This window comes from Miniopterus schreibersii, assembly GCF_964146895.1.
Source record: "Miniopterus schreibersii genome assembly, chromosome: 16".
In the NCBI taxonomy this organism is placed as follows: Eukaryota; Metazoa; Chordata; class Mammalia; order Chiroptera; family Miniopteridae; genus Miniopterus; species Miniopterus schreibersii.
In genome coordinates, this window is record NC_138116.1 from 27,842,503 (window position 1) to 27,867,508 (window position 25,006).

Consider the following 25,006-nt stretch of genomic DNA (forward strand, 5'->3'; position numbering starts at 1 on the left):
GCGGAAGAGGCGGGACCCAGCGCACACGTTACGTCGGCGCGTGCGAGCGTTAGGGCTGGGTCTCCGGAGCCGAAGGTGGGCGCTACCAGCGCGTGTCGGAGGTTGAGAGAAACTCTTGGCTGGGTTCTAGAGTTTGGACCTCATGGCGGAGATAATTCAGGAACGTATAGAAGACCGGCTTCCCGAGTTGGAACAGCTGGAGCGCATTGGACTATTCAGTCACGCGGAGATTAAGTGAGGCTGAGGAAGGGGAAGGTCTGGGGCGGGCTGAGGGGCGGCGGCGGCGGCCGGTGTGCGCGTGGCGGCCGCAGGGGTGGGCAGCCGTTGAGTGCTGTTTGTTTTTCCTCATGTGGCGGAAGCCCCTCTCTAGGTTTTGATGATGCCTCGAATTAACTTCTCATGTATTGTAAGGTGATCCGTGCCACCAGACTGAGTGACAGCTCTTCATGGAGCCCGGTCTTGGGGCAGCCAGGTGATAAAACCAGGCTCCCTGCCCATCGGGCGCTAACTGCCCCGTGCGTGCTGGGAGAGAGACACGAGAAACGTTTTGATTGCGGTGCGGTGCGCTGCGCTGCCAGCTGATGATAGTAGAGTTGCAGAGAGAGGGCCGAGGGAGCCCGCGAGGAGTCGATAAATCTTTCTCACAAGGCTTGACGATGGGGACCATTTAATTCAATTTCGTATTCTGCCCCAGGGCGCAGCCAGCGATGCCTGGCACAAAGTTGGCGTTCAGTCATTTGTTAAAATTAAGTTTAATAATGGTTTTACATGGTTTTCTTCTACTCTTTTTTCATTTTACGTCGACTCTGAGGGTACTACTGTGACTATGGGGTCCTTAAAGTAAACATTGTTACTGAAATGCTGCATGTCGGGTGTGGACGCTTAATAAAGGCTCAGTGAATGTGACCGTTATCATTAACTAGGGACAGTTACTGGTCTTGCCCATCTTGCATTAAATTCTCCTGATAGGTACGTGCTGTTTGTTTATTTCTTAGCTAAATACATAAGTATCTCCCATAAGTCCTTGTAGAGATAATAAATCTTTCTATGTAGACACAATCTGAGGGTTTTTTTTTCTTTCTTTCTTTCTTTTTTTTTTTAAAATCTGCATGTTGGAAACTCAGAAGTAAGAGGAATTTAGGAAAGAGATTTGATTATCATTAAAATTTAAGTGACCTGACTTTGGAGGAAAAGAAATCTTTGTTAATACCATATATAAATAATGTGAAGTACTTAAGGTTATTTGCTTTGCTGGTGGGAATGTTAATAATGGTCCTGGCAATCAATTAAGATGATTTTTGTGAAAGTTTTAAAATAAATCCTGATGCATTGCTTCTCGGCCTTTTGGCTAAGATCAAGTATGAAAATATACAAAATATACCCTGATGCCCTTAAGAACACAGAAATAATCACGTAAGAGAATACTTGCTTACGGAGAATAATAATTCGGGAATTACATGTTTTGGTAAATACGTTTTAAATATATTAAAAATGAAGAAACTTAACTCACACTTAAGTTTTGCTCTTTTCAAGTGTTACATTTTAAATGGCTTTCTCTTCAGGGCTATCATTAAGAAGGCTTCGGATCTAGAATACAGAATACAGCGAAGAGCTCTTTGTAAAGAAGACTTTATCAATTATGTTCAAGTAAGTGAATAATTTCATTACCTTTTAATCTCACAAATTTTAAATTAATAATAGAATGGCCAGCTTGATGTCAATTTTTAACAAAATTCTAGAACTGATGATTAGACAGGTGACTTCTGAATAAAAACAGAGGTGGTTTGGGAGGAGCATTGCTCCACTACGGCTTTAGTCCCTGGGAAACTGAACTTTTTTTTTTTTTTTTTTGAGGTTAGTTGACCAGAGACTGCCCAAGACACACTGTATCAGGATTTCAGCAAGAGATTTGATAGCCTATCTCTTGGGAAAAATAAAGGAGAGTGAGTTTGATGATAGTAGCTGGTTGGAAAGTCAATACTTATGCGTATGTAAATCTGTTAATTTAGAGAGAGGTATGCTGCAGGATTCTTCAGTCCTGTAAATGAATGGAAGATTCGAGTGAAGATAAAATATACATGCCAAACCTATTTTTACATGGGCGAGAATAGCTAATCTGTATAGGATGACAAAATCGGGATTCAGAAAGAACCTAGTAATAAGATGAAATGTTTTAAGACTAAAGGTTCTGAGCTTAGATTAAGAACAACTAATGATATATGAGCCCTGGCTAAGAGTCTTGTATTTGAAAGAGGTCCTAGAGCTCATAGTAAATTGCTAACTCAAAATGAGCCAAGAGCATATTATGTAAAAAAATATAATTTAATTGATAGCGTTAACAAAAGTAGAGTGTTGGGTAAATTAGTCAAGCAGAGGACATTGCAAATAGTGGGCACTCAGATGATGTTGGCTTGAAAAAAAGCGTTTTGCACTTACCAGACCATGTCTGGAGCGGTGTGTTAGGCTCAAGACTACATTTTAAGAAGGACTGTGAGAGGTTGGTTGGAAGGCAGCCGGGATGGAAACCTCGTTCTAGGAGGAATTAGAAGGAAATAGAAATGTTTAACCTTACAGAGACTTAAGAAGTGACAAGTCATTTCATCCTCAAATATTTAAGAACTGTGTGGATTAGATTGATTTGTTTAGTTTTAAAAGAGAACATAACTGAGATTAGACTAAAAACACACAAATAAACACACTCTTACATATATCTCCCCACACACACCCTGCACACAACTGTATAAACTTGCTATGAGGTATAAGTGGCATTTTAAATTATGAGTTTCTGGGTATCCACATTGAAAAAATAAAATTGAGTCCCTTCCTCACATAGTACACATGAATCAAATCCTGCTGAATTGGAAAGCTAAATGTGGGGGGAAAGCTTTAAATCTTCAAAAAATATGAAAGAATGACTTCAGGTAGGGAAAGATTTCTTAAATTAGATTGTGAAAGTACATGCTATGAAGAGAAGAATTATTTGACCATGTTAAAAGTAAAAGTTGCCCCAGTTGGTGTCGCTCAGATGGTTGGAGCATCGTCCTGTGTACTGAAGGGTCGTGGGTTCGATTTCCAGTCAGGGAACATACTCAGGTTTCTCTCTCTCCCCCTCTCCCTTCCTCTCTCTCTCAAATCAATAAAAATATATCCTTGGGTGAGAATTACAAATCAAGAAAATGACAACTAGAAAGAAAATAGAAACAACTGGAAAAATTTGGGCATGCAATTTACAAAGGGGAAACATCATTAGTTGGTAAACTTATGAAAAAATGTTAGCCTCAGTAATCAGGTAAATAGAGATTAAAACCAGGGTGCAGTACTACTGTATATCCATCATATTAGCAAATGTTTTAAAGACTGACGTTATCAGTATACAGTTGATACAACCACTTTGGAGAGCAATTTGGTAACATCCCATAAAGCTGAAAATATGTCTGCTCTGTGACCCAGCAATTTCATTCATTTAGCCATAGAGTAAATACTGAGTACCTACTGTGTACAATTCAATGGGTAGTGCCATGATAAATAAGCCGACAAAAATCATTGCATTGAAGAGCTTACATATTAGTGGTGGAAGTCGGTGTACACCTTGGAAAAGTTCCCGGATATGTCAACAAGAAGATATGTACAAGAATATTAATTGCACCTTTTTGAAATAGAAAAATTGGAAACATGCATCAGCAGGAGAAATTGCACATTTATACAGTGAAATACTATATATAGCAGTTAAAATGAAGGGACTTCAGTTTCATGTGTCAAGAGGGATATATTTAAAGTCAGTGTTGGTTCTGGCGGAGTAGCTCAGCTGGTTAGAGTGTTGCCCCCATACGCCAAGGTTGTGGGTTTGATCTTCAGTTGGGGCACATACAAGAAATAACCAGTGAATGCATAAACAAATGGAACAACAAATTGATGTTTCTCCCTCGCTGCCTCCTTCCCTTCCTCCCTCTCTCTCCAGCTGTTCCAAATTAAAAGTAACTTAATGTTGAGTAAAAATATGGAGTGATGGGTATAATATGATACCATTTATGTAAAGCTTAAAAGCATTATAATAAAGTCAAAAGTCATGTTTGCGAGTGACAAGCAGTCAAATAAAGATAGTCATTTCCTCTGGGGAGGAAGAAGAGTGGAATCAGATATGGTACATAGTGGGGCTTCACTCTTCTTTGAAGTGTTTTCTTTCTAAATAATATTTGAAGCAAATATATAGTAATTGTAGGGTTTGACATAGCTGTGTGGTAGCTACCTGCATGGGTGTTCTGTGTGCTCAAAATATTTCACAAAATATTTTAAAAATGAAGCATGCAGTCTTGCGAGGTTCTGAGGTTTCAGTTTCTTAATATTTAAGCCAAGGCTTACAGAGGAATTGTACAAACCTATTATCTGCTTGTGCATCAGCTAAGATTTTTCAAAGGTTAATTACTAAAAGTTTAAATATACTTTCATACTAGAAAGTTAGATCAATAATATAAACCTATATCTTGGGGGTTTTGTAACATGCTCTCTTTGTAGCTAATTTGTTTATATGCTTGCTAATGTGTGTATTTTTGAGTGTTGCAGATGTAAGGTGAATTTTCAGTGAATGCTAGACATTTACTGTAGATTATGCTTCTTGACAGCAAATTATCTTTTGTTTTATATTCTTGATTTTTATTTACTTTATGATTTTAACTAAGTGTATTTCCTATACATGTAAAAGGTTATAATTTTTCTTGTTTTCCTCTTTTTTGTGTATGTTTTCCTTCTATAGTATGAAATTAATCTTTTGGAGCTGATCCAGAGGAGAAGATCTGTAAGTAGCTGATTATCTGGAAGTTGGAAAAAAATATAGAATGAAATAGGGTGGCTCTATTGCTAGAACTTGGGTTTGGAAAGTGGTTTGCATTGACAAGTTGCATGATGATGTACTCATAATGGATGTTTGTAATCCTTTGCTTTCTCTGTCAGTATTGTTTAGTGATCAAGTGAGTGCTGCTTTGGGTAAATGTGATTAAACTGAGGCTTGTTTTTATGTTCCTTTTTAGCGCATCGGGTATTCATTTAAGAAGGATGAGATTGAGAATTCTATTGTACACCGGGTACAAGGTGTGTTCCGACGCGCTTCAGCAAAGTGGAAAGTAAGTGATCAGAGCTTCCTTAATTGTAAGAGATGTGAAGATATATATTATACATATTCTGATGTGGACGTTCAAGTGCATTGTTGTCCATTGTTTATTCTTATCTTGGGCGTCTCAATACTTATTCTAATGGTGGTATTATTACCTGCAACCACTTACCAAACCATTAAGAAAATTGATCTCATTACCTGATAGTTATTCTGTGAGGATGGTGCTGAAAGCAGTGGATTTGATACACAGTTAAGGAGCAGAAAATGGTCTGGGATTTGCTTGGCTATATCTCTAAATTAAGTACACCAAAGACTTGGATGTGGACGATAAATGGTTAGAGTAGGGGCAGTACCTCAGTAACTTGATTTTCTTCAAGTTTGGCTCTGGGACTGAGACATATTATATGGGAAGTACTTTGGATTCCTGGGAATGACAAATTTTGGGTTGCTGTTCTTGATTGAGACCATTTTAAAACTGCACTGAACAAACTGGATAGATGACAAATTTTGTCTTGGAGCATGGTAGGTGGGAATTACTGTGGTTAAGAGATTTAAGGCCTCAGTGAGGAAGAGCTTAATAGGCTGGGGGTGTTGTAACATTAGATTTTCTGAAGTCTGCCTCTGTTTCAAAGGTGTTTTATATTATAAAGCTCAAATTCAGGCGGCTTACTACATCACTTTTCTTGCAGGATGATGTTCAACTTTGGCTGTCCTATGTCGTCTTCTGTAAGAAATGGGTGAGTAATTGGGCAGCCGAGTCTTACTCCCTCATTCTTTCTTTTGGTTAGTTGGCCTTTTAAGCCCCATACTTGATTACTAAATTCCATGTTTTCTCCAAAGATGTAGGGTTAACAAACGGGAAAAGGACCCAAGAAGACTGAACTTCAGTGTAACATTTGCATATCTGAATGACTCAATGGCTTTCAATTCATTTGAAAAGTTAAAACTTTTTTATAATTTTATTTATTGAGTTAAGAGAGAGACATTTGTTGTTCCACCCACTGATGCATTCATTCGTTGCCTCTTGTATGTGCCCTGACTGGAGATCAGGCCCACAACCTGGGCACATTGGGACAATGCTCCAACCGCCTGAGCTACCTGGCCAAGGCCTGACATTTTTTTTTTTAATATTTAGAATGCTTATGTAGAGTGGTTTAGGTAGAAGAAAACTATGAGTGTCTGTGTATGTTTACATGTCCTTAGCAATAGCAGATCTTGCCCCATTGGATTTTATAGTTTGTAAGGGTACAGACAGATCTCTTAGAGAGTAGTAACAGTGATTTCATTGTGTTGGAAGTTTAATTTTTCTCTGTCTTTTCAGGCTACCAAAGCTCAACTTAGCAAGGTGTTCTCTGCCATGTTGGCCATTCATTCAAACAAGCCAGGTATGGTGAAATACTTGTCAGTTCTTTTTCTACCTTATGTAGACTCACACTGTTTTGGGATATTTTGCCTGATAAACCAAAAAGAGCTTATTTCAAGATCTTGAGCTTAGGCATTTGGCCTCAGCAGATTTGTTTCCTGAATGATGCTGCTTAGTTCATCCCTGCCTACTGTGTACTAGTTAGTGTGTTAGGTATTATATCTGTTGGCAAGTGGAACTACATTTCTTTTTTAGTTAATGGTAAAAGAAACTCTTTGGTCCTTTGAGGGACATTCTCTTTGAAGGTAGTCATGTTTAAGGGATTTCTGAAACAGGGGAAAAGATTAATGCAGATTTTACAGGAGTGACTGACACAGAGTTGGAACTCGTGCTTTGTAAGAGAAAGGCCTCTCTCAGGTGCATTCTGAGCGGTGCATTCCTTTACAGTGGAGGTGCTCCAAAGCTTGTTCTTAACCAGGCCCTTTACCACGCACAAGACTCAACAGGCCACATTAGCACCAGGTTATTCAGAAGAGAGCAGGGCAGCACTGGCGTGTTTTTCCAGTAGAGTGCTCTTAGCGGTATGGAGGCTACTGACAGTTCAGTGGCAAGGGATGAGTGGGTAGGGGGGCCACCCTGGCTTAGAAGACCCATGGATGGGCATAGCTTCCAGGGATCCTGGCCGCCTCATCCAGATGTGGTTATCAACCATAGGTTATTTTTACCAAAAGCAATCTTGCCTGGTAACTAGCTCATCTTTATTGAGTTTCTAGGGAAATGGTTCGAATGCTAACTCAAAGTTAATGTCCCTTGTAGAAGGACAAAAGTTTGTTTTCTTTTAAGCCTTTATTCCCAGTAGGTATGATAAAAATTTACTTTTAAAATTATAAGTAATTAAAAAAAATTGAACTATTTTCAATATAGAGAAAAGAGCAAAATTTTATTTCATTGATTCTTAGCTGCACAATATTTTCCAGCATTTTATCACTTTTAAAATTTGTGTGTGGCTTAAAATGATGTTGACCTTAGATGAGATGAAACAGTAATAGGCACATAATAAGTACTCTCAGGTGTTAACATTTATCTGTTTCTTTCAGGATACTCTATAAGTTTAGGTAAAGCAATAATACTGTAAAAATAATCATTACAAACTCCTCTCCATTTCCTTTCTCTTTTGGTAGGATTAAAAAAATTCTTTGAGTATTAAAATTGGACCATTGGTCTTTTTTTGCCTGAGTTGGTTAATTTAATAAAATGAAGTCTGATGTTTTTCATTTATAGCTCTGTGGATTATGGCAGCCAAATGGGAAATGGAAGATCGCTTGTCTTCAGAAAGTGCAAGACAACTCTTTCTTCGAGCTCTGCGCTTTCATCCCCATTGCCCAAAACTTTATCAAGAAGTAAGTGTGTGGACATTACATGAGAGAGTGATGTCTCACTTTGGTCTACATGAGAGAGTGATGTCTCACTTTGGTCCTCTAGAGCACACATTCTTTAAGTTTTTTAAAAAAAGACTTTGAATTATGGAGGCTAGGGATTGGTAGGGAGCTGCTGGAGAAAGGGGGCCAGGAGGGTGTTTTTTGGTTAGTAGTAGGTTTTGACCATATGCGTCTTCTAGGTTCTTAGTGAGAGATTAAAACTCCTACCTGCCCATTATGGTTGGGAGGGGTAGTGGACCTTACCTTTATAAAATGGGGGGGGCCAGGGTTCAGCCATCTTTATAGCTTTGTTCTTATTTTTTTCTTACCCCTCCTTCCTTTTCTTCCTCCCCTTTCTCCCTTCCCCCACTGCCTTTGGCTTTTCTTCACTTTTTTTCCTGTTTTCCTCTTATCTTTTGTCTCTCTTTCTTGAGGTAGATATTTTCTTCCCCTCTTGGTAGAGTTATTCCCCCTTGGAGGGGTACTTTTGATGAAGGAAAACCAAAAACAAAAGCATTTGTTTTTCTTTTCTCAAAAATATCCTTCATTGCCTGGCCCGGCGTCGCTCAGTGGTTGAGCATTGACCTAGGATCCAGGAGACTGAGGTTTGATTCCTGGTCAGGACGCATGCCCGGGTTGCAGGCTTAATCCCCAGTCGGGGGCATGCAGGAGGTAGCCGATCGATGATTCTCATCATTGATGTTTCTGTCTCTCCCTCTCCCTTCCTCTCTCTGAAATCCATAAAGATATATTAAAAAAAAAAGTATCCCTCCAAAGGGGAATAAGTGCATTATTGAAAACTGCACCTTTTTCTGAGGTATTTGTCAGGATAAGGGAGAAACTGCTGTTTAGTCTTCAAATGAAAAGCCTGTGTGCTGAGGGGGAAAAGATAGGGGTTTTCATGCTAATTGTTATTGTCACTGTCCCAACCATACTTTTGGTCTTGTAACTTAATGATGTTTTATATTGTAGTCTTGTGTCCTTTTGTTTCTTTACATATTCTGTTAGACATTCCTTTGCTGCCTTTATTATTTTTATTGAAAAACTATTGTAAGAATCAATCTTCCCTGTTGTTAGAGAGTTGTTGTATGGTGTTATTTTTATTTATTTAATTTTTTCTTTATTTTTTTCCATCACAATTTATCCCTCCAATACCCTCTCTTCCACCTCCACTCCCCCCCTCGTGTTAATATTTTACATGGTTTTTGGAGGCTTTCATAAGTGCTCATACTTGTATTTTCCAAAATGGAAATAGATTTATTGTTTATTCTTATCAAAAGTAATTAGAATTTGTTTATTATAAGTGGTTCAGAGAAAACAGTTGTATGAAAAAGTAAGGGAAAAAGTACTCATATTTTATCACCCTTGCTTTATGCCTATTACAGATATTTAAAACAACTTCTGTTTCTAAAAAGTAGGATTCTATTACATATTCTTGTGTTCTGTATTTTTACCTAATATATCATGAATATAGTTCCATGTTAGTATATATTGACCTATAATTGGCTATGTTTAAACTTTTTAGGCCTCTTTCAATCTTAAACTACTGAGGACCTCAAAGACCTTTTGTTTATATGGGTTACCTCCATCAATTTTTATTTTATTGAAATTAAAACCAAGAAATCTAAAAGTATTTATTTAAAAACAAATTCATGATATGTTAATATAGGTTACTTATTTTTAGATGAAAATAACTCTTCTAAAACAAAGTTGAGAAAGAAGAACGGCATTATTATACATTTTTGTAAATCCCTTGAATATCTGACTTAATAGAGGACAGCTGGATGCTCAGAGCTCCTCTTGGCATTCAGTCTGGGTGATAGGACCCATCATGTAGTCTCTGAAAAAGTTTAAACTCTTAATAAGAGCAAAGGCAAGTAACATGGTTAGTATTATTATGAAAATTTTCACTTTGTTCTCACACCTTCGTGTATGAAACTTAATTATTTAGGATTATTTTCTTTTGATTGATTTCTAGAAGCAGAATTTCTGGTTTAAACAGTATAAACATTTTTAAAAAATTCATCATTTTAATATGTCTTGTAGCATAGAATTCAAAGTATTAAAATTTCTGGATAAGCCAACTTTACAGTACCTGTTAATCATGCATTAGTTTCTCTTTATATACGTGATATTACATATTTACCATTGATTTTTACTTCAGAATAATTATAGATTCCCAGGAAGTTACACAGATAATACAGTGAGTCCTGTGTACCGTATATTTAGTTTTCCATGATGGTTACATTTCATTAAGTTATACTATAATATCAAAGTCAGGAAATTATCATTGGTATAATGTGCATGTAGTTCTGTTTTTTCCTCCCACATATGTAGAATTGTGTAGCCACTGCAATCAAGATCTGGAACTGTGCCATGATCACAGAGATCTCCCTCTTTGTCAGTGTCAGCTAGTTTCATAGCAAATATACCACTCCCCCCAAACTTTCCCAGATCCAATAATTATGGGTACAAAAGGCATCTTATCTGTTTCTAATGTTAAAAAAATTATTTCTAGAGCTTTTCAGTTCATCATTTCCCTTCTGTAGTACTTCAGGATGGAGCTGATGCATGCTGAGAAATTGAGGAAGGAAAAGCAAGAATTTGAGAAGGCCAAAATGGATGTGGTAAGATCCTAATATGTTGTCACTTGTTAATATGTGTAGTGTTTTGAGCCCGCTTAGGAGTAAGAGAAAACCTTTGGAATGTATTTTTCTTTCCAATTTAATGTCATATTTTGAAACTTTAAGATGAGTCTAGAGTTGACTTAATAAAATGGGCTTAATAATAAAAATGGAATTTTGTGCTTTAAAAATAGGCATTTGGACTAATTGGAATGGTCCTCAAGATTATTACTGATGGAATGGCCAAATGCTACCCTTTAGTACTTTATGATTTCATGAAATGACATATTAATGGGCTGAGGGAGCTTGAGAAAGGTTGTGGAAATGTGTGGTTTCTAGCCTCCTTTTTTATATAATTTTTTATGTGACAATAATTAAAAAAAAAGTTTTAGAATGTTAGAACTGAAAAAGGAACTTTGCTATCATCTGTTACTGTGCTTTCCAGCTCTGAAAATAAAAAAATTTTTTTTTCTTAAAATTGATTTTTAGAGAGAGGGAAAGAGAGAGGGAGGGTGGGCAGGAGAGAGAGAGAGAAACACTGATTTGTTGTTCCACTTACTGAGGCATTTATTGGTTGATTCTTGTATGTGCCCTGACTGGAGATTGAACCTGTAACCTTGGCTTATAGGGACAATACTCTAACCAACTGAGCTACTCGGCCAGGGCTCTGAAATTTTTTATCCAAATAAAGTCCTACGTAGAAGGTTCAACAGGGCATGTAAGAGTTGACCTATTCTGGTCTAAATGGAGAGTGAGGCCTTAAGCCGAGTGATCCTGCTACCACTCCAGGAGCCTGAGAGAACATAGTTTGAAGATAACTGTCTTGTTCAACTACACATTTTATAAGTGAGGGAACTGGCCCAGAGAGAGACATGATTTGCCAGAGGTCATATGGCACAGGTAGCCTAGGACTGTTCATTTTTCTCTAGTGCTTTTTCTACTTATTTGCACTACCTGTTAAGTTATGTTCAATATAACACTCTTTAGGGAAATCTTGATTATCCTGAAGAAATCCTGACAGGCGAGTTGGCACGGATCATCTACAAAAATTCTATAAACATAATTAAAGGTAGGTATCTTGTGAACATTTATTTATGATGGGAAAGTGAAACAATCTATAATGAGGAAGACCTTTAACTTATTTTGAAAATTTATGTTAAAAATTCTGTTAGAATATGTATAAAATTCATTGTAGGAATGTTTCTTTCAGAAGGCTTATTGCCCTTTAGGATATACTTGAACATTTCAGTAAGTTTTTATTTAGTACTTAATTCATGTGGGAAGTTGAAGAAAATAAATAGATGATTTAATACATTCCTTTATGCCCTTAAGAAGTTTAGAATAAAAGCTACGCCCGGCCAGGGTATCTTAGTGGTTGAGAATTGACCTGGAGGTCACAATTCGATGCCCAGTCAGGGCACATGCCTGAGTTGCAGGCTCAGTCCCCAGTAGGGGGCGTGCAGGAGGCAGCTGATAGATGATTCTCTCTCATCATTGATGTTTCTCTCTCTCTCTCTCTCCTTTCCTCTTTTTGAAATCAATAAAATCACTTAAAAAAAAAAAAAGCTACAAGTACTTATAAATACTCCAGAATATTAATAATGGCTTTGCTTGTGTAATGGAACTATGGGTGATTTTTTTCCTGCTTTGTCCTAATTTCTCTTTTTTTTGGCTTGATAGCAATCTTTTTTATTTATTTTTGTTCAAAATATTACAGATGTCCCTTTTTCTTCCCATTGACCCATTGCACCCTACCCCACCCCCTTCCCCATGTCCTATTTCTCAATTTGGAAAACAGCAACTTTAGTATATCAAGAAGGTGGTACTTTTAGAGTGAAATGATACTTTAGAGTCTTACTCCCCTCCCCTACTTTTAAAATTTTAGGTGCAGAATTTCATGTGTCACTGCTTTCAATTGCACAGCTCTTCGACTTTGCCAAAGATCTGCAAAAAGAAATTTATGATGAGTAAGTAAAATAGTGGCAAGGTGAATATGGCTATTTCTTATTTTGTGGTAAGGGTTTGAAGTTGGATATTTAGAAAGTGGGAAAGAATATACCACACTACACCCTTGGAGGAAAGCTACGTTTTAAGACCATTGTATCATAGTAAATTGTATTTAAAAAATATATTCCTTGGCTTCCCTTGGAAAATAGTTTGGCTCTATTCAGTAACAAGTAAGACCTACAGCTTTTATAAAAATCTGTATTTTTGCTTTCTTGGCATGTCTTTTGTCCGTAAAGTGAGAGTTATACTCATGACTGTCTGTAGTTGAGTGCTGCAGGTGATTTTATTCTTTAATGTCTGGTTATATGGTTTGAGAATTACTTGCAGCCTACCTATGGGTACTTCATTCTTAGGTTGAACCCCTTAAACTTTCACAGAACCCCTTACTTTCACAGGAGATAAAATAGAACTTGAATCGGTTTTCTCTTTGGACATTTTCAGGTTTTTGGTAGAGGATTTGGTTGTTGCTTTTTCTTTGCCTTTATTGCAGAAATGCAAAAGCCTGGATAAAAAAAATAAGGTTCTCCAGGGCTCAAGGAGGATTGTCTCGCCCTACCTCCCTGCTGATTTGACCTTGAGAGCTAACCTGAAAGTTAACATTTGTGAATGATGTGTGAAACATTCTGAAACCTAATAAATGTGTGATCCATAGACAAAATTTATGCATTGAGTGTGCAGATATCTGAGGAGCCTATTTATAGTAATGGAATTGTTAAAGGGGCATCCTCTAAATGTTTATAGAGCATTGGGAACTATCTCTCTGTTTGATATTCTGAGTTAGTCTCCTGTCATAGGACTCATGCCAATAAGCTCTGTTTTTCAGCCTTCAGGCTGTGCACACAGATGACCCTCTCACTTGGGATTATGTGGCACGGCGAGAATTAGAGATACAGTCGCAGCCAGGAGAAGAGCAGCCTGCAGCAAAGCAAGCCAGAGCAGTGGAGGCAGGCCGGAAGGAGGAGCGCTGCTGTGCTGTGTACGAGGAGGCAGTCAAGAGTCTCCCTACAGGTGAATTGCACCAAATCACTGTGTGGTGTAGAAGTAATGGTGCTCATGAATGTGAAACTGAAGCCCCCATTCCCATGACCAAGATCTCTTTCAGGAATCTCTCTGATAGTGTACAGTGTGCCTGGCTTTCCGACTTGTTCTTTCTCTGGTGGTGAAGGATTGAGCTTTTTGACTTTCCTTGACAGTAATGGTATATATGTGTTCATACATTTGCTGGAAATGATACTCAGGAAGATTGTTTAATTACAATTCCTTAATTATCTTTTGATATAGATCACTTTGTGATTTTGTAATATTGGAGTATTAAGGTAGAGGGGGTATATAACATGGATAGACTTATAATTTTTATATTTATGTCATTACTCAGTTTTTCCCCCTCAGTGTTTGAGGTGGTTTATTGGCTGTGATCAGAATAACTTTTTTTTTCTAAAACCAGATTAGTTTAAACTGTTCTTCAGAGGAGTTTTCCCTTCAAAGAAAAGATGTGTGATGATTGTTAAACCAAGAATTGATGATTGATCAGTGTAATCTTTCTGACTTTTTCAGAGGCCATGTGGAAGTGTTACATCAACTTTTGCTTGGAAAGGTTTGCTAAGAAGACAAGTAGTCAGTCCCTCAGAGGACAGGTAAGGATGTAGTTAGAGTGGCTACTAGAAAGTGACTATCTTTTGGAAAAAGACTCTTTTGGGGCCTGGGACAGCTTCCAAGAACTCCATGTTTAATTGTTCTTTCTCCTTGAGTGACTTGTCATTCTGATGGCCTGAGTCTGCTTTGCCCTTATCCTGGCCACGGGGTCAGGAGGTGCTCTATTACTGGTGCAGCTGTCCAACTCATCTAATCATATGAAACCACCTTAGTCCCTGCTCCCAGTTTTCAGAAATGTGCAAAACTGCATTTGTTGCTATCAGAGGCCAAAAACCTCTGCTGGAATCTTTGTAATGAACTGAGGCAATTTTCTGATTTCAGAGGCTGGAAAGAACCATGACTGCATTCAGGAAGGCACATGAACTCAAACTTCTACCAGAATTCCTGTACAAGCAGTGGGTAAGGACACGAGCACATTCACTGCCAGTTATATGTACTCAGTTCCAGGTGGTTCATGCTGGTGTTGTATGTTTTAACATACATAGTTATGTGACTAAGACCATTCGGAAGTTTGGTGTGTAGATGTAGAGTATTTACATTTGCCTGTCAGTGTTTGGTGTATGTCAGAAATGAAATCTGGCCCAGCTGGTGTGGCTGAGTGGTTGAGCCATGGACCAGGAGGTCGTGGTTCAATTCCTGGTCAGGACACATGCCCAGGTTGTGGCCTCAGTCCCCAGTAGGGGGTGTGCAGGGGGCAGCTGATCGATGATTCTCATCATTGATATTTCTCCCTCTTTCTCCCTCTCCCTTGCTGTCTCTGAAATCAATAAAAATATACCTTTTTATTTTATTTTATTTTTAAAAAAAATATATCTATTGATTTCAGAGAGAGGAAAGGAGAGGGAGGGAGAGATATAGAAACATCAATGATGAGAGAGTCATTGATCGGCTGCCTCCTGCAGGCCCCCGACTGGGGATCGAGCCCGCAACCCGGGCATGTGCCCTGACTGGGAATCGAACCCTGATTGCCTGGATCCTAGGTCCACGCTCAACAGCTGAGCCATGCCCGGCCGGGCTAAAAATATACCTTTTTAAAAAAAAGGAATCTGTGTCTGTAAAGGGAAGAATATTATGTAGCAGAAAACACAAGGAGTCACAGTTTGGGTTTATTTTGTTTGTCCACCCTTCCATCTTTTACTGAACATCCCTTTCCTAGCTTTCAATCTAAACGCCTGGCCCAGGTTAAGCATTGGAAACAAATTAGATGTGTTCCCTGTGTGTCAGAATCTGACGTTCTAGGAGGAGCTGTATTAACTCATTCCTACCCCCAGGGTGGGTGAGGATTGTTATTGAGACCAGAGTAATGTGCTGTGGGAGTACATAGTTCTAGATCAAGTTTGCCACTTAATAGTGAGGTGACTTGGGCAAATCACTTAACCTTTCTGAGTTTGTCGACTCAGTTTTAAAATAGTGATACAGCGATCCTTGGTTTTGCCACGTCACAGCATAATGTGAGATAATGTGTTAGTGTATTTAAATACCTTTCTAGGACAAAAAAGGACGAAAATCTTTATATTTGTCTAGTGCCAACTCCTGATTCATATTATTATGCAATTTTTATATAATTACAATTAATGTTTTGCTATTTTGTATTCTATTATTTTTACATTAACATTTAAAAATACTTACATGATGCTATGCTGTATACTAGCCTGTTATATTATACCACTTCCGAGGTACCCTTCTCCCACTTTGGCATCTGTCTCGCAAAAATCCCAGACCTGGGTGAGCTCAGCTGCCCCTGTTTGGGTTATTGAATTGAATGATGGCAAGACAGTCCCACTCTCTCTGTCCAGATGGGCTTTGCTTTGAGGTGTTATTCTGGAAGTCCTGCTCTCTTTCTGTTATTGCTTATTTTGCCATTCACCACTCTGGCTATTTCAAACATCCTCTGCTCTCCAGGTCTCTCATGTTGCCCTTTCTAACCCTACCATCTCATCACTCATTTGGGGACTTTGCCTTTAATGAGAGTTCCTCAGCGTGCTGCTGCACTTAAAAAGCTTTGCTGATTTCTGCATCCATTCTTTATCCAGATTAATTGCCACAGAATGATGTTTTAAAATTGATTATCAGATTCTGTGGCTTTCCACTGTCCTTTGGATAAAGCTGCTCAGTCTCATTAATTTGCCCCCCCCCCCCATATTGCCAGCCTCATCTGCCAGTTCTCCAGTTTACATCTTACCCTCCACCCCCAACCATTCTGAACTTGGATTTCCAAGCTGTCTCTCATCTTCAGCCTCTTGCACATGCTGGTTAGGACCTCTGCTTTCACCTGACTGATGCCTGCTCTTAAGTCTAAATGGTGCTTCCTTTTTGGAGTCCTTTCTCATCACTGCCATAGACCCTGTTGGGTGTTCCTGCTTTGTACTCTGATAGCATATGATGCTTTTTCTGTCCTGGCACATATCACATTGCTAGATGGAGGCTCTGTGCATGGTGGAGAATGCACCTCATAGTCTCATTATTGAATTTAGAATGTATAGTATGCAATAAAAATCTTGCTGAATGAATGGATTATATACTGCCATTTATTTACTGTTTCACAGTTTTATAAAATTGAATTGGTTTTAGGTTTTTTCCTCCCCCCCTGTTAAAATAGTGTTGATACAAGCATTTTGACCAGATAAGATTTCCTTCTGTTCATATACTTGTTGGGCCATATTTGTTAAAATACAATTCTCAAGTTTAAGTTATGAACACTTTTATGACTTGTGATACATAATGTCAGATTATATTTCAGCAAAATTATACTAGTTTATAGTGTGCTCAACTCTGAATGAATAAACTTGTTTCCTTACCAACCCACAAATACTGGTTTTATCTTTTCTGATGTTTATTCTCTCGTTTGGTGGGTATGGGTTTTATTATAGTGAACTATTTTATTAGAAACTTAACTTTCAACCTAAGTTATTTAGATTCTCTACTTTCCCCCTCTTCCCTGTTTTTTGATACTGCTTAGGAGTAGGAGCAGGGAATGGAGGAATTCCAAATTGTTCACTTTGTACCTATTTGGCAGCCATGGTAAAAGGCTTAGTGGAAAGGCTGTTGAAATTATTGCCTCGTTTATCCCCCATTACATAGATAATTTAGCTCTCAGGATTAATTTTCCAGTGATCCTTTGTCTTATCCAGATCGAGTTGTTGCTGCATCATGATTTCCTTAAGGAAGCTCTGCAGGTGGCTGTAGCCGGGATTGAGTTGTTTAGAGACTCTGTGATGATATGGGAGCTGAAGCTGCGGGTGCTGATTGAGTCAAAGAGCCCTGACGTAGCCAGGCATTTTGAAGAAGCCTTTGCGTCCCTGAAACCCCAGGTCTGTGAGTTGGGTCTTTTGTATTTCATTCTACTTGGGAAACCTTCTAAAACTCAAGCCAAAGTTTATTTGGAGTGTACTTGTCTCATGAGAGCTGGCCCTAGAGTACATTTGTGCTAGTGATTTAAGGGTCAATATTAGAAGAATTTGCTTCCATTTAATGGCCTATTTCTAATTCTTTATTTGAAAATGGACTAAATTATATAAAATTTTATATTCCGTATAGATATCTTACAAGTGAGAAATATTAATAGAATATTCTCACTTGTTTCCAAAGCTGAGCTTAAGCCTGATTTTTAAAACACACATATATATATTTGTAAACCTTAAAAGTTTAAAAGACTAAACCTTAAAGCTTTGCAGTGAATCTTTTATATTAGTAGGAAAAAGTATTCCAGAAGTTAAAGTGGGGAAAAAAAATCTTAATTATTTTACTGTTCATTTGTGTGTGCCTCTGAGACATGAGTGGAGGTCAGATCGTTCAGCCTAGATAGTTAGTACTTGTGTTGTGAGTCCTAAATAGCAGAGATATTGCCTGGGTAGCTATAGGTTTGACTAGCTATGGGCTGTTAATTGCTCAATTAATGAACAGATAATCAATGGCAATAACTATAGGCAGCCTTCTCCAACATCAGGGAGCTAGAATTAACAGGTGAGTATTGCTTTGGGTGACTTGGCCAGAGACTGTATTCTGACATGTCATTGCTGCTGGTACTGAGGATTCCTTCAGAGTGAGGACAGACTGGGAATGAATCCATACTTTACATATTGGTTATCTTAGGAGGAACCTGTCTTTATAGTGACTAGTTTTCAGAGTGTAGTGCTAAACTATTGTTTTCTAACTAATTTTTTATTGTGAGCAGGTTTGTCTGCCATTGTGGATTTCTTGGGCAGAGTGGAGTGAAGGTGCCAGAAGCCAAGAAGACACTGAAGCCATCTATAAGGTATGGGCCTGGTTGTCTATGCCTTGTAGTGTGTGGGGAATGAGCAGATAGGTTTACTGGTTGGCTAGCTTTAGAGTTATTTCTGTAGCAGCTCTTCCTAAAGCACTATTCATTGAGCAGCCTGGGATGGTTCTGGGAAAATGTGTATTGATATTTATAAATTTCCTTACACAGCTTGTGCCTTTTTTCTTTTGAATTATAGAAAGCTATCTTAGTTATCACGGGTGCTGACTCAACCACTCTGAAGGAAAAGTACCTGGATTGGGCTTATCGAAGTGGTGGCAACAAAAAGGCGAGAGCTGTGTTTAAAAGGTACTCACAGATGTTTGTAGCTGTTACTGGTCTCTCCACTCCATACTAGGTCCTCAGACCCAGATTATATGTATCACAAATAGTATCTGAGGAAGTAATCCCAGAGACTTTTCAAGAAGTTTTTTTGTTTTTTTTAAAAATATATCTTTATTGATTTCAGAGAGAGGAAAGGAGAGGGAGAGAGAGAGAGACAGAAACATCAATGATGAGAGACATTGATCGAGCCCGCAACCTGGGCATGTGCCCTGACTGGGAATCGAACCCCAATCGCCCGGATCCTAGGTCCACACTCAACCGCTGAGCCACGCCCAGCCGGGCTTTCTTTTCTTTTTTAGAACAGTAAAAGCAGGTCACACCTATTGTGGAAAATTTTTTAAAAAGAGATAACTACAAATTCATTGTAATCCCATCATCAAGAGAAAAAAACCTATGTTGATGTATCATTTTAAAACTTGTCTTTCACATATTTGAGATTATCACATTTTCTTTGTTACTTTTGTTGGTAAACAGTAAGCCTGGTCTTTTCCATATCAGTAGTAGTTCTTCATATGTATGATTTATTAAAAAGTAGATGTATGACATTCCACTCTGTAGATGTGCCATAATCTATTTGGCACAGTAATACTGCTTTGATGAACATTTCTGCACACATATTTATCCGTGTTAGAAATCATTTCCCTTGAATATATTCTTAGAAGTGGAATTATTGGTCTCCTTCAAAAGACCTTGAGATGTAGTAGTAGAGGGAACTTAAGACTCTGAAAGTGAGAAAGCACAGGAAGAAAGGTGGATAGAAAAGAAGTTGGTGATGGTGAAGAGCAGCATTGGAGATTGAAAGCATTGAGTGACTGGTGGCTAAGTCCAGTCCTTGCATTGAATTGCGAGCAGGTCTTTATTGAACCGTGTTTTGTGGAGGCACTGGCATAGGTATTTATAGTCATGGGGTGTAAGAGGCTATCTGTCATTGTGAAAGATAACAGTTTCTCCTTTTTAGTTTACAGGAAAGCCGTCCATTTTCAGTTGATTTTTTCAGGAAAATAATCCAGTTTGAAAAGGAGCAAGTAAGTGTTCTATTCATTTCTTGTCTGGGAAAATGGATTAGTGGTTACTAATTTATGGCAGCATTTTGGTATTTAAAAAGCTCTCATTATAATATAAATTTCTGCTCCCTTTATCTCATTCCTTGTTTTCATAGAGATGGTTTAGGAATGGTAATCAGGCAAAGAAGAGAAAGTACCTGTCTGGAAAAGAGAAAGCTTAGATATCACTTCTTATAGGAAGCCCTCCCTGCCAGGCTGGGCGAGGCACTGCTTCTTTGCCTCCATGGCATCCTCTTTGTCTCATAGCATATCGGGTTGTGAGGTGAAGAGTAGCACTCAGTAACAGTTTCTGGTATTTTATTTTTTATTTTTATTTTTTAATTTATCTTTATTGTTTTCAGAGAGAGTAAGGGAGAGGGAAAGAGAGAGATAGAAATATCAATGATGAGAGAGTCATTGATTGACTGCCTCCTGCACGCCCCCTACTGGGGATTGAGCCCACAGCCTGGGCATGTGCCCTGACCAAGAATTGAATGGCAGTCTCCTGGACCATAGAGGTTGATTGATGCTCAACTGCTGAGCCGTGCCAGTTGGGCCAGTTTCTAGTATTTTTAACAGAACATGTGAGTAAGGGAAATACAGGAAGTCTCATTAAAATACTAATACATGAGCCCGGCTGGAGTGGTTCAGTGGTTGAATATTGACCAGCCGACCTGTGATCCAGGAGATCACCGTTTGATTCCTGGTCAGGGCACATTCCTGGGTTGCCAGCTCGATCCCCAGAAGGGGGTTTGCAGGAGGCAGCCGGTCAGTGATACTCTCAATCATTAATGTTTCTATCTCTCTCCCTCTCTTTTTCTCTCTCTGAAATCAATAAAGACATATTAAAACAAAAACAAAAAAACCACACTAATACATGAAAACCCAAGTGTATCTGTAATCCTATCACAGCAACACAACCAGCCACGTTGTTACTTTTATTGTTTTCTTATATACATACAGTTTTGTACTGTTTCATTCATTATTGATTGCTTGATTTCAGAGAGAAAGGAAGGAAGAGAGAGAGAGAAACATTAACATTTATTCATTGTGAAGTTAGGACTAGTAGCTCTTTAGCTAGGTTCATAATTAATCAGCATTTAATTTAATCCTTGTAGTTACTTTAAGATCTCATTATCCTTGTTTTATGGACGAGGACACTTTTAAGATCAGAGAATTTAAAAAATTTGCTGAAGGTCGCCCTGGCCAGTATGATTCAGGTAGTTAGAGTGTTGTCCTGAAAGGTTGAGGTTCACTTCCCTGTCAGGGCACATACACAGGTTGTGGGTTCTATCCCCGTTCAGTCCTCTCACTGAGAATTAGTTAGGCCTTGTCCATGCTACTGTAGCAAAGTGCTTTTTATCACTGTTTGACATTTATTTCACTCTGGACGTAAATGTATTTGACTTTTCTCTGGTTAAGTTGAAAGCCAGGCTGTGTTCATCTTAAGCCACAACCTTCCTCTCCTTCAGATACCGAATAGAGGATAGCTACTTAACAATGTGGTTGAAATGAATTTGTGACATTATAAGTTAAGGTTTTTGAGGCAAGATTGTCTGATTATTTTTGTTAGGAATCCTGCAAGATGGCGAACTTAAGAGAATATTATGAGAGGGCTTTGAGAGAGTTTGGATCTGTAGATTCTGGTAAGTAAACTTCAGCTATAGACACACAAGTCTGTTTGCATGTGTTCTGTAATCTGTCATGGCTAGAACAGTGTTCCTTAACTTTTTTGAGTCATGGCCCTCTTTGAGAACAAAACTTGCATCCTTACCCTGCCTCTTCCCCCACTTTGTGCATAAATACTTACAGATATACTTTTAGTTATAATTTCAAGTTCACAAGCTCAAGAGTCCGTAGGTTTTCTGTTAACTCTGGATTAGAGAAAGATCTGCTTGGTTTCGTTCTCTTTCAAAAGTGTGGTGTTTGTAAGGGAAAGGTTAATAATGTGGGTCAGAACAAAATGGAGTGGGAGTTATAGTTATAAGGGTTGTGGCAGGCTAGTTGACATTAGTTGTCATTGGCCGTTGCCACATTGTCCTCATTTATACAACTTGCAAAACATACTTCTGGGTGTAGATATATCATGTAAATTACTTAGTACTCAAAACTTCATGTGTATAGTTAAATTCACGTTAAAAATACATTTGTTCTTAAGAGGTTTCAACAGACCTGATAGAATGCATGAAAATGGTGTTTTTACTAACCTAAGCAAGTTTTGTTAAGCATGGCAACGAGGTTATAGTGAACTCATTGAGGTAAGTTTCACCTTGAAGGAGACTCAACCAAATCCTGCCTCTAAAATACTTAGTCTATTTGAGTTTGTAAAATACATATACTGTCATGATTAAAGTGAAGGTTTCTACTTTAAAAAACAGTTTTGATATACCGTAGTTTGAAGATGATGAGAAGTATTGTTTCACATAGGTTCTTTGGAAATAACAAGAAGTTAAGTTTCTTAGAAATCTTGCATTGAATTGATATTAAGTAATTAAGTTTACCTAATAAAGCCTCATCAGTTATCGTATGTTTATAGTAATTTTTTGGTTCCCTTTAAAGATCTTTGGATGGATTACATCAAAGAAGAATTGAACCACCCCCTTGGCAGACCTGAGAACTGCGGACAGATATATTGGCGAGCCATGAAAATGTTGCAGGGAGAGTCAGCAGAGAAGTTTGTAGCCAAACATGCTATGCATCAAGCTGGCCATTTGTGAAAAGAGGAAGACCACAGCCAACCTTCTGAAATAGTATTGTAAGCCCTCTGGGCAGGTTTGTGTTATGAATTCTTCTGCAGTTGGCAGACAAGATTTTGAGACATGTTTTAATTTTGTTACTGGGCTAATCTTTAATTCCAGAAAAGAGAACTGCTGTTTAGTGGCCAGAGGCTATTTGTTGAGGCTGTATTTACTGTAGATCCTAAATGTTTTCCAAAATATGTGGAAATCATACAACTGAGTTTCTTTTATTACCCCTGTCAGGGGTGGATGTCTCTAATCTAGACCTAGGGGCCAGTTGAAATGGAGGGGAAAGTACAGCTCTGTTTATTTTCTCATTATAAAAGTATACATGGTATGTGTCTGTTGTAGAAAATATGGTAAGAATAGAATAATGAAAATAAAAGTATCCGGTCATATCATCTGGAGTTAAACTCAGTAATTTGATTTCCTTGATTGAAATTGGATTTATTCTGAGATCATTTATTTAGTCATTGAGTGCCCATCATAAGCAGAAAAGAAGGGAAGCTCTTTGGGATGGATGTCTTGAGAGCTGGCTGAAGCAGTAGAGAAGGATTGGGGAAAAAGTCCTTTAAGAAGATTAAGACATTATAAAAGTGTCTTTTATTCCTGGGACAGATCTGCAGAGAAGTGTTTACCATGGGAAGGCCTGACAACCAAAGAAGGGCAGGGCTAGGGAGTAGATTAGAATGCAGAGAAGGGCTTCAGAGGCGATGATGGTAGATGGCTTAGAGCAGAGAAGGGCATTCTGGGAGCAGGGGACGCAGTTGTTTGAATTTTATGTTATTTAACTTAACATTATGATGTCAGTGGGAGAAATATTCAGTACAGTTTACTTACTATGTTTCACTTAATGTTGTTTTCCCCCATATCATTAAAATAACCTTAAAAACATTTGACTTATAGCATTCCATTGAGTAGATGAGCCATGACTTATTTTACTAATCCCCTGTGGTTGGACCTTGCCATTTGTAATTTTTTTCTAATTATAAACACTGTTGATGAAGATTCTTGTAAATCTTTGTTTACATCCTTGGTTATTTCTTTAGTAGATTGATATCTTACAGAATTATTAGATTAAAGGATATAACTTTTTAAAGGAATATTGATATATATTGCCAGTTTGCAATGCATGAAAATGTCAGCACCTTTGGCTGCAGAGTATATTTTATATTTTTATTTTAATAAGTGAAAAATGACATATCATTGTTTTAATGTGCATTTCTTTGACATTAATGGAATGAATGTTTTTTTCCTGGTTCTCATCTTCTCATGTTCTTCGACAGTTCTTTGAACTTTTTCTTATTAATTTGTAAGTTTCATATATATTAAGAATATTAACCTTTAGTTTGTCTATCATTTATTGCAAATAATTTGCCCCAGTTGTGTGTGTGTGTGTGTGTGTGTGTGTGTGTGTGTGTGTGTGGTTTTGACATCCAGAGGTGTGTTTTTTTGTCTGTATGATTTTTAAATTTTTATTTTCTTAAATTCTCACTTGACATTTTTTCCTTTGCTTTCCAGAGAGAGAGATGGAAGGAGGAGAGAGATGGAAGGGGGAGAGAGAGAAACATCAGTGTGAGAGAGACATGCCAATTGGTTGCTTCCCACACATGCCCTGACCAGGGCTGGGGATCGAGCCTGCAACCGAGGTATGTGCCGTTGGTCAGAATTGAACCCTGGACCCTTCATTCCAAGGGCCGACTCTCTAACCACTGACCCAAACCGGCTAGAGCTATGATTTCTTTTGTTGATAACTTTTTTTTTTGCCGAGGATAGCTCGGATTTTTTTTCTCCAAGCAATTAAACTAAATTTTCTACAATGCCATTTGTGGCCATTTTACTTTCTGCTGATGTGTGATATAATACCTTTATTATATATTAAATTCCTGTGAATATTCGCATCTGTTTTAGGGCATTTTTATTTTGAGCTTTTGTACTCTAAATGTTTGCTTGTCATTTGTTTTAAAATAAATCCTTATGTGGCATTTTTATTTTAGGAAAGAGATTTATGTTGCATGTAAGAGATGAGAGCAAAGAGGGTGGTGGTTGGCTTCTTATAGCAAGGCCATTCCCCCTGGGGTTATCACAACCCTATGTCTGGTCTTCACGGTTGAAGGTTTTGAAAATGCATCTAGCTAGTTCACGTGGAGCCTCACTGTTAGATATGGTAGTTTCTAGATACATGTGACAATTTAAATTTATTAAAATGAATTCAATTTCTCCTTTACACTGGCAACATTTCAAGTGCTTAATAGCCATATGTTTACCATATTGGACAGCACAGATAATATAACTTTTTTATTCCCACAATTGGAGAAGGCTCTATTGGATAGAGTTGAGCTAGATAAATCCAATTAGATTTGGGGAAACTGACTCATGGGTCAGAATAGAGGACACATTAATCCGTCACATTCTCTTGTAGGAAAGTCTAATAGAGAAAAAGAAAAGAG

General features: G+C 38.0%; 1 protein-coding gene across 2 annotated transcripts; it reads left to right on the forward strand.

Moving 5' to 3' along the window:
• UTP6 (UTP6 small subunit processome component) lies at positions 1-24,554 on the forward strand. Of its 2 annotated transcripts, XM_081162879.1 has the most exons (19): positions 1-234; positions 1,563-1,647; positions 4,751-4,792; positions 5,025-5,117; positions 5,797-5,844; positions 6,429-6,492; positions 7,752-7,870; positions 10,438-10,515; positions 11,500-11,581; positions 12,398-12,479; positions 13,343-13,527; positions 14,074-14,153; positions 14,494-14,571; positions 17,304-17,483; positions 18,347-18,427; positions 18,630-18,739; positions 19,734-19,800; positions 21,392-21,464; positions 22,378-24,554. In XM_081162879.1, the coding sequence occupies exons 1-19, from the start codon at positions 143-145 to the stop codon at positions 22,533-22,535; spliced, it is 1,797 nt and encodes a 598-aa protein (XP_081019005.1). In that variant the 5' UTR covers positions 1-142; the 3' UTR covers positions 22,536-24,554. The 2 variants fall into 2 exon arrangements, with proteins under 2 accessions (XP_081019005.1, XP_081019006.1); XM_081162880.1 differs by lacking the exon at positions 19,734-19,800 and having other exon boundaries at positions 19-234; positions 22,378-22,466.
• The last annotated feature ends 452 nt before the right edge of the window (positions 24,555-25,006 follow it).

What these genes read in the sequence shown, in the direction of transcription:
- UTP6 (XM_081162879.1), top strand. Translation starts at nt 143, where the DNA reads ATGGCGGAGATAATTCAGGAACGTATAGAAGACCGGCTTCCCGAGTTG. An exon ending in GCGCTTCAGCAAAGTGGAAA is followed by an intron (nt 5,118 to 5,796) that starts GTAAGTGATCAG and finishes CTTTTCTTGCAG; the next exon opens with GATGATGTTCAACTTTGGCT. An exon ending in AGAAGGCCAAAATGGATGTG is followed by an intron (nt 10,516 to 11,499) that starts GTAAGATCCTAA and finishes AACACTCTTTAG; the next exon opens with GGAAATCTTGATTATCCTGA.